Raw genomic sequence first — 8,998 nt, 5'->3', positions numbered from 1 at the left:
GGGCGGGGCTCACTTGTTCATGAGGTCGAAGCCCTGGTCCGAGAGCAGGGCCCCGAAGCGCTTGCGGAGGTTGTTGTAGGGGTACTCCGTGAAGGTCATCTTCTTGACGGCGGGAAGGTCACTGTAGCCAGGCCAGATTTTCTCACTGGGCGTCCCCAGGTCCTGGAAGAGCAGCGAGGCGGCCAGCTACAGGGAGGCCGCGCGCCCCCGCACCCCCCGCGCCCGGGGGCCAGGCCCACCTTAAAGACTTTGTTGATCTGGTCGATTTCTGACTTCCCGGGGAACAGGGGCTTCTGAGTGAGCAGCTCCCCGAAGATGCAGCCCACTGACCACATGTCCACAGCCGTGGAGTACTCCTGGGGGCGCGCACAGTCAGGACGGTGCCTGCTGGGGCCACCCCCTCCCCGCAGGCACTCACCTTGGCGCCCAGCAGCAGCTCCGGGGCGCGGTACCACAGGGTGACCACCACCGGCGTGTAGGCCTTCAGCGGGGACCCGTACTCCCGGGCCAGCCCGAAGTCCCCCACCTGCAAGGACAGCCGGACTGAGGGCTGAGGGCACGCGCAGGGCGGGGCCGGGGCGCGGGGGCCCACCGTGAGGGTGCCCACCTTGAGGATGCCCGCGTGGCTCAGCAGCAGGTTGGAAGTCTTGAGGTCCCGGTGCAGGATCCAGTTGTCGTGCAGGTGCTTCACGCCGCGCAGCAGCTGGATCATCAGGGTCTTGACCTCCCCTGGACGGCCAGGCCCCCGTCAGGCGCCGCCTTCCCCGGCGCACCCGGCCCCGCCCCCGGCGCGCACCTGGCAGGAAGGGCTGCTTCATGGTCTCCATGAGGCTCTTGAGGTCGTGCTCCACGTAGTTCATCACGATGTAGATCTTGTCCATGTTGCTCCCCACCACGATCTCCTGCAACACGGCAGCGCGGCGTGGCGTGCGTGGCCTGTCCGGCAGGCCGGCCTTTGGGAGGCCAGAGTGGGCTCGCGCGCTCAGGGGTGGAGGACGGCCCCTTACCCTGACGGTGACTATGTTGGGGTGCTGGGCCTTGAGGATGGTGTTGATCTCCCTCAGCGACGTGATGGGGAAGCCTTCCTTCTCCTTCTCCATCTTCAGCCTCTTCAGGGCCACGATTTCATCTGGAAACAGTTCAGGGCCTGACGCCGAGGGCACAGAGCAGCCACCCTGGGGGAGCCCTTGGTTCGCCTGTGCCGGCGTCAGGAGGGGTTGCGGGAGATGGGGTACACCTCCCACGCCCCCCTGCACTCCCCCGGGCCCCCAGTGCTGCTGGGGCACGGCCTGCCGGACTCCTGCTCGGCCGCTGCCCACTCACCAGCCTCCGGCGCCCGAGGCCCGACCCTCTGGCACGCCCTGGCTGCCCCTTCCTGGGGCGGCCACCCCAACTCTACCCACCTGTTTTCTTGTCCTTGGCGCGGTACACCACCCCGTAGGTGCCCTCCTCGATCCTGTTCAGGCACTGGAACTCCTCCACGCTCCGGCAGCCCTGGGGAGGCGTCGGCGGCTGAGGGCCCGGGCGGCCGCGCTGGCTCGGAGGCGCAGCCACACTCCGGGGCCCGGGGCGACTCCCCCCACCCTTCTCACTTCAGTGAGGTGACCCCTGCATTGTAAGATAAAACAGCGGGGGCAGAGACTCGCCCCAGGACCAGAACCCTCTGCGCCAGGCCTGCCAGGTCGCCCGAGGGCACGGAGGCCCAGACAGCGCTGACCCGCAGGGCGCAGCCCAGGGCCCCGCTTGCCTGCAGGCTGGCAGGGGCCAGCCGCCGCCCCAGGCCTGCCAGCAGACTCCGGCCCGGGCCCAGAGCGGGCGCTTGGGGCCGCACACGCACGTGCAGTCCTTCCTCCGCTGGCCTCTGCCCCCAGGAAGCGACGAGGCAAGAGGGGCAGGAGGCAACTGGGCCCTGCCTGCCAGGCGGCCACTGCCCGGCTCCCCGCGGGGCCCCCGAGGACCTCTCGCCTGGGGTCTGGGCGCTGTCCCGCAGAGTGCGGCTCTGCCGGGCGGCCACAGCGCTGGGGAGGCGCACGAGCCACAGGAGGTCTGCGGCTGGGGGCTGACCTGCAGTGCGGGCAGGTACTTGGGCAGCTCTTGTTTGAGCTCGATGGGCGACAGCGCCGGGGAGTCGGGCACGAAGTCTCCTTCGGTCAGCGCACTGCTCTGTGGGGTGCCCTCGCCCACCTCTTCCTCCCCTTCTTCGCTCTCCCCCGAATCGCGGTCAAACCGTGACTCTGGAACTGCAAAGCCGAATCCGCCATGGAGCCAGGAGCCCATCTGCCGCGCAGGCCGCCCCCGCCCCGGAGGGCAGCTGGGCTCGGGGCGGCGAGCCGTGCCCGGCTCCGAGGGGGGAGCTTTGTGGTCTGCTGGAGGCCAGGCCCGCACCGCGCCTGCCCAGGCCCAACTGGACACTTCTCCCAGTGCCCGCGGGAGGGCACTCGGGGAGCACGGGCCGCTGCCAGACACCAGCGGCCGGGGCTCGGGGGTTTCGGGGAGCCAGTGCAGTGCCAGACTCGGGGCCGAGGGTGACAGAGCCTTGGGCACCGCCCGAGGGACGCTCGCGGCAGCTGCCAGGCGAGCCCAGGTGCCGAAGCCCCACCCGAGGGCGGCGGGCGGCGCAGGGCCGGAGCCCTCACCCGTGAGGATGTGGTTCTCGCTCTCTTGCTCTTCCTCCTCGCTCATCTCCTCCTCGCTCACTTCTTCTGCAAGAGAGAGCGGCGCCGGCTCAGCCGAGACCCGCGCGCTGGCCGCCAGGACGAGCGCCCGGGCTTCGTGGGCTCCGACAGCGGCGTGGAGACGCGGGCACCCGAAATGGAGACTTCAGGCCTTTTCCGTGGCTGCTGCAGTGGCCCGGCGGTGCCCCAGGGCCGCCTGCCTGCCCGCCCCGGCCCCTCGCCGGCCCCCTCACCGGCCGACTGTCCGGATGCGTCCTCAGAGTTGCTCCCAGTCTCCTCCTCCTCCTCCTCCTCCTCTTCTTCCTCCTCCTCCTCCTCCTCCGATTCTTCACTGCTGCTCCCCTCCTCCTCCTCCTCCTCCTCCTCTTCCTCCTCCTCCTCTTCCTCCTCCTCGGAGCCGGACCCCGATTCCGCTTTAGGGAGGAGAGGCGGAGTGAGGGGCGGCGCCCGCCTCCCAGGCAGCCCCTGGCGGCGGGCGGCAGGTACCTGACGAGGACGCGGCGGAGCTGCTCTTGCGCTCGCTGCCGCTGACGTCCTGCAGGTCCGACAGCAGGTCTCTCTCCTCCACCTTCTCCTCTTTCACTGTGACACGGACACCCAGGTGGGTCTGGGGAAAGGCTGCGAGCGAGGGGAGACCAGAGCCCCGCACACCAGCTCGCTCCTGCAGCGCCTGGAGCCACGTCCCAAGGGGCCAGAGCCGGCGCCCCCGGGCAGGCGCGGGCACCGGGGGCCTTGGGCCGGGCAGCGCCCCAGCAAGGGAAGGTCCGCGGGCTTCCGGGCTGGCGCCCGGCCACCGCCCCGCGGGGGTGGAAGCAAAACCCCCAGCAAAGGCGCCCCAGCCCTGCGGCCGCCTCACCTGGCTTCCGGCCATCCCCGGGCTCCGGCCTCTCTCGGGGCGGCCGCAGCGGGCTGCGGGCCCAGTGGCCGGCCTTCCCCTTGTCGCCATAGTCCTCCCGCAGGGTCCGGTGGTGGGCCGACACTGCGGGCGCAAGGGACGGGGCTGTGCTGGCGGCTGTGCCCAGGGGCCGTCTGGGCAGGCGTCCATTGGCAGGACAGGCCGCGGGTCCCGCCCCACTGTGCCCCGCCCCACCGTGCCCAGCCCCACCGTGCCAGCCCCACCGTGCCAGCCCCGTGCCCAGCCCCGTGCCCGCTGTGGCCCGGCCGCACCTTCCCTGCGGGCCTCGCGCTCCTTGCGCCGCTCCTCCGCCCGCCGCTCGCGCTCCTTCTGCTCCCGCTGCTCCTTCTGCTGCTCCCGCAGCTTGCGCTCCCGCTCCCGCTTGCGCTCCAGCTGCTCCAGGCGGTCCCTGCGACAGGCACCATTCAGCCCCGGCACCGACGTGGCCGGCGGGGCAGAGGGAGCCTGGCGGCGCGTTCCCGTCCACGCCCACAGCGCGGGGCTGCAGCGCCGCGGACCGCACTGGCCGTCGCCGCGGGACGCGCAGGAGCATGCTGGGACCTGACGCGTTTCTGAGAACTGCTGGGAGTCCCCGGCTACGTCAGAACGCATGCGGGGGTGCGACGACACCCCCCACCTACTGAGGGGGTGCGCGGTCCCCGCGAAACGCCCCGTCGCCCGGCGTGTCTTGGCCCGAGCATGGTGCCTGCCCTACGGCCGGCAAACCCGCCCCCTGCGTGCTCTGGGCTTCCTGGACAGGCCTTCCGGTCACTCTGGGTTGAGTCCACCCTTCTTCTCCTGGTCCCAGCGGCAGCTGCTTCGGCTACTGGCCCCCGACTGGCCCCACGGCACTGTCCGTTCAGGTCAAGGCGCTTCTCTGCCTTGTCTCTCGCCGGGCCGTCAGCTGTTCACGCACGGGTAGCCGAGCTGTCGACACTCGAGGCTTCTGCTGCTGAGGGCCGAGGGCGAGCCCTCCGCCTCCGGCCGGCCCAGACCTGCGCGACCCGCAGGGCACAGCCTGTGGGCACCAGCCGTCAGCCTTGCCAGCGCGGGCGACGCCGGCGTCCACGTCGGTCAGGCTGGCTCGGCAGAGAGCGTTTCCACGTCCTGGCTGGTCTTCGACAGCGGAGCGGGCTGGACTCGAGTGTCCCCGATGCGCCGGCCACCCCCCGCCCTGGGGCTTCGGCGTCACGCCCGCGCTGGCCGGCCGCGAGGCTCACGGCGCCTTCTTCCCTCCGCACCTGCCGCCCTGCGGCGCAGAGCCCCGCGCCCGCACGCTGTCCGCCACCTCCCGGCAGCTGTGGCCCTCAGACGGCGGCTTGGCCGTGTTCTCTCCCCGTCTCCACCTGGGGCCAGTCTGTCCTCGACTTGCTCACGCGCCTCCTGCAGACATGGGAGCGGGTCCCGCTGTCCTGGCTGCCCTCGCCGGGGCTCCGGGCCCCGCGCGCCTGATTACGGCCGAGCGGACGTGCGTTCACGTCTCTTCTTTGTTTTCCCTCCAGCAGGAGCTCCTGTCCGCGTGCAGATTCCAAGGGCTCATCTGGATTCCTGGCACTTTCCACTCATCTTTTCCGGCGTCTGCCTGCGGCTGCTCTCAGGGAGGCGACGCGCACCCCCCCCGTGCTCGTGCTCCTTGGGCGTGAGGCAACGGGCCGATCCAGCGCGGCGGCGCGCGCGTCACCCACAAGTCTCGTCGCGGCGGCGTGTCCGCTTCCCACGGCTCTGGCCAGCCCTGGTCGCCCCGGCCAGCGTCTCCTTACCAGCCGCTACCTGCCCGGGAGCGCCCGGAGCACCCCGCCGGCTGGTGTGCAGGCGGGCGTGCCAGGCCGGGCCTCCCCTCCCGGCAAGGGGCCCTCCTCCGGGGGTGGACTCGCTCGCCGCGTGGGGCCCGCTTTGCCTCTTACCAGATGGCCTTAGCATGGCCCGTGTTTGCCCTGCGTAGGGTTCACCGAGCTTCCCGAGCATGTCGGTAAGTGGTTTCCATCAAGCTCTGGAAGTCGCGCGTCCTCACTGCGCAACGTCTTTCCGGCCTGCCCTCTCCCGCGGGGCTGCACCACACGCCGGGCCGCGGACCCTGCACCCTTCCCGGCTCTTTCCCGCTCCGCCTGTAAGTGCCTTGCTCCCAAACCTGCTAACTCTGACGTCGGTCACCCGAGACGCCGCCTCTGTCGCCGCCTGATTCCCTGACGAGAGGCGGCACCTCCGTAAGTCTTCGTGTATCTCGAGCACTAGACGGCCACCCTGGGCCCCGTCTTCCTCAGCAGCCGCTGTCCATCTGCTGGCTGGCCCCGCAAACTGGGCGCTCGTGGAGCGCGGCCGCTGCTGTCCGCATGCTCGCCTGAAGCGCTCCTGGGCCACGGACCTAAACAGATGCTTCCTCCCAGAAGCTGGAGCCCGCAGCGAGCCCCCGGGTCCTGGTGTCCCGGCTCCGGACCGTCCCAGGCCCGTTTCCGTATTTGCTGCTTTGTGGACAGAGCGTCCGCTGCTCTTCTGCAACGGCGAGAACCCCCATGTCCCGGCCACCCCCACCAGGCGCCTGCAGACCGGCGCACGGCAGACGCTCACTTGCAGCTCGCAGGCCCCGACCCGAGGGGCGGCTCGCCGGGCTGCCCGGCGCGAGACCAACTGCTGGACGCTGGGACTGGGCGATGCGGGAGGCGCGGACGGGCACACGCAGGGTGCACCCGGCCTCCGGAGGGGCAGACTCGGGCTCTTCGACCCTCTCCCCTCTCCGTCCTCGGCGACTAGGGAGGGCCGCGCTCCGTCCTCACCCCCACTGCCCTCCCGCCCCGCCATGTTCGGGCCAGGGGACAGTCCTGGGTGCCCAGTCCCTGGTCACTACCACTCCTGCCGCAGCCCCGCGTGCGGCCCCGCCCCAGCACTGCACCCGCGCCCTCCGTCTGCGGACACTCCTCCCCTTCCGGACGGGGCTTTTGGCTACCGCCACCCCATACCCCGTCACGCCCCTCGGTCACCCAGCCCCACCTCTCTCTCCTGGAATGTTCTCGAGCCATCTCCCGCCTCTTCTGCCTCTCCCACTCCCGGCGGGCTTTATCCTGCTCTTCTCGATGCCGTTTCCGACGCTCGTGCTCTCTCTCTTTCTCTTTCACTCTGGCGTGCTTCCCTGCGAGGAGTCACTAAGCGTCAGGCAACAAAACCTAGCTTCCAAGAACTTAACTTGAAAGTATCCGGTGACGGAATGTGTCATTATTGACTTGTAAAGGGGGAAAAAAAGTAGGCTCAGCGCACACAAACAATGGCAAAAAAAGGGGGGGGGGGAGTTACTGCAGAAAGAAGCTGACGTTTTCTGTAACGAGTACGTGTCGAACAGACGTTGGTTTCATGACTTAACACGGAAGGTGGCTTCACCCTGCAGGCCACACCCTGAACCACATCAGTCAGCCGTGTCTGCAGTGAGGTGGCCCAGGAGGCTCCAGGTTCAGCTCCCCAGCACCCCGGAGACGCTGCTGCTGGCGGGGCGAGAGCAGAGCCGTCCCTGCTCGACCAAACCTGCTTCCCCTGAAGTAAATCAGCCCCGGAAGGGGTGTCCCTGCGCCACCTCGGTCAAGATCTTTGTGCAAATACAAGCCAGAGGTGAAGTGGTGCGGGGAGCAGCACCGGACGGGCAGGCCGCCGCCGTGCTGGGCTCTGCAGCAGGCCACGCTCAGGCCCCAGACCACGCCTGCACACGGCAGGAGAAGGCAGACGCTCCTACCCCCTTCCGCGGAATGGCTGCGGTGCCGACGCTTCTCTTTCCGCTTTTCGTCTTTCCTGTGGTGAGCCTTTTCTTTCCGAGACACTTGCTGGGGCGGCTTGATAGCCAAAGAATCGTCTTCCTCGCCTCTGAAACAAGACAACGGCATCACAGGCAGGCTTGAGCCAGCCATGGCAGGGAGCGCCTGCACATGACTTTCTCCAGGCCAGAAAACGCGGGCTCAGAACGGGGAGAGCTGAATCTGAACCGTCACTGCAGGGACGTTAACCACGAGGCTAAACCCAGAACCCCAGGAGCTGCAGACTCCGGAAACACACCAGAGAAAGTCAGGGTGCCGTGTGGGGTAAAAATGCTTCTCTGAGAAAACTGGAGGCTTGTTACTGCGATAGTCGCCGTCGTTTCTTTAGAATGCATCCGCCTGCACATTTACACGCAGCAGCACACCTCAAGCAAGCTACTACAGAGTGGTACCCAAACTTTAGCTAGCGTCACACTCCAAAAAAACCACTTAGGGGCCTCCCTGTGGCACAGGGCTAACGTCTCGGCGCCGTCAAGCCGTCCCAGCTCCTGCAGCACGAGTCTGACCCCCGCCCCAGGGGGCAACAGCCTCCTCCTGTCTCCCTGCTCCACCAAGAGCACGGGTGTCAGTGGCTCGGCCTATTCTGCTCCCCACTCTGTCTCTGGGGGTTCTGTCACCCCCACCTTGTGTGCATAAATCCATCTTAAAAAAAAAGAAAAGACAGCAAAGAACCAACACAACACTCAGTGCCATCTTCACCCGAGGACACGACAAGCCCTGGGAGGATTCACTCCCACCGCTCGGCCTGAACTTCTAGCGAGTGGCGCAGGCCCCGACGGGGCAGGAAGGAAACGAGATGCCCAAACTGTGGCTCCCTGCCTGGCCCTTGTTCCACAGTCACTTCGGCTTGTTGTGCGAGAGCTCACCGGTCATGAGACTCACAGCACAGGCCCTCGGGGCAGCTATGCGCGTGGTGCTAACCGCCTGCGGGGCCATCGCCAGGGGGACACGCTACTTCGGTCTCCGCCGGCATGCAGAGGCCACGAGAGGGCACTGCGAGCTCTCACCTGTCCTCCATGGAGTCCTCTCTCCTGTAGGGCGAGTTGCGAATCGTGATCTCCATGCGGTGGTCCCTCAGCTCCCCCTCCTCCAGGGAATCCCTCTTGGAGTCCCGGTCATCAGACTAGGAGGCAAAGGGAGCGGTCGCAGGGCCCGCGCTGCCGGGCGACCCGCTCGGGTGAGGCAGGTGGCTCTGGCTGGCGGGGGCAGGATGAGGGCCGGGGGGCCTGGACCCGGGGCGGCTCAAGCCCCGCCTTAGCTGTCTGTCTGGGGCCGGAGCCCACCGGGAGTGGACACGGCAGCGGCCAGGCACGGCCCACGCTGGACACTGGCGCCTGACACTCTGGCCAGTCGGACGGTCGTGGGCTCCCCTGTGCCCCCGGGGAGCGCCAAAGGCCCTCGCGGCGAGGCGGGGGCGGCCCGGGGTGCGGCTTACGCTTTTCAGGCGCTTGGTCTCCGCCTTCTCCTCCTGCTCCTTGCGGCGCTTCTTCTCCTGCAGAATCTCATCTAAGGTCTTCACTTTCCAGGAGTCCTTTTCATCACCCATTTGAGTGGACACTGCGCGGGAGCAGCGGCGGTCAGGGCGCCCCCCGCCCCTGCGGCTCGGACTTCGTCGGCAGCGCCCGCCCAGCCCC

The 8,998-nt window shown here is 68.5% G+C and overlaps 1 protein-coding gene across 2 annotated transcripts in view; it reads right to left on the bottom strand.

Moving 5' to 3' along the window:
- Positions 1-8,921, bottom strand: part of LOC101629501 (cyclin-dependent kinase 11B) — a 9,539-nt gene extending 618 nt beyond the window's left edge. Inside the window, exons 1-17 of one of the 2 annotated variants that reach the window (XM_012734553.1) lie at positions 8,800-8,921; positions 8,372-8,487; positions 7,286-7,413; positions 6,556-6,694; positions 3,843-3,979; positions 3,532-3,654; positions 3,162-3,293; positions 2,909-3,088; positions 2,637-2,702; positions 2,065-2,240; positions 1,404-1,494; positions 1,008-1,129; positions 797-902; positions 608-729; positions 419-526; positions 240-356; positions 14-162 (exon numbers count right to left, since the gene is read on the bottom strand). In XM_012734553.1, coding sequence (XP_012590007.1) covers positions 14-162; positions 240-356; positions 419-526; positions 608-729; positions 797-902; positions 1,008-1,129; positions 1,404-1,494; positions 2,065-2,240; positions 2,637-2,702; positions 2,909-3,088; positions 3,162-3,293; positions 3,532-3,654; positions 3,843-3,979; positions 6,556-6,694; positions 7,286-7,413; positions 8,372-8,487; positions 8,800-8,910 — 2,123 coding nt within the window. In that variant the 5' untranslated portion in view covers positions 8,911-8,921. The remainder of the gene's footprint in view (positions 1-13; positions 163-239; positions 357-418; positions 527-607; positions 730-796; positions 903-1,007; positions 1,130-1,403; positions 1,495-2,064; positions 2,241-2,636; positions 2,703-2,908; positions 3,089-3,161; positions 3,294-3,531; positions 3,655-3,842; positions 3,980-6,555; positions 6,695-7,285; positions 7,414-8,371; positions 8,488-8,799) is intronic. The other variant, XM_004695307.2, reaches the window with a different exon arrangement.
- Positions 8,922-8,998: the final 77 nt, after the last annotated feature.

Source organism: Condylura cristata, unplaced genomic scaffold (assembly GCF_000260355.1).
Source record: "Condylura cristata isolate star-nosed mole 26May11 unplaced genomic scaffold, ConCri1.0 scaffold00058, whole genome shotgun sequence".
NCBI classification, from domain to species: Eukaryota; Metazoa; Chordata; class Mammalia; order Eulipotyphla; family Talpidae; genus Condylura; species Condylura cristata.
Note: the sequence above shows the minus strand (reverse complement) of the source record. Positions and strands in the feature narration are given on the sequence as shown.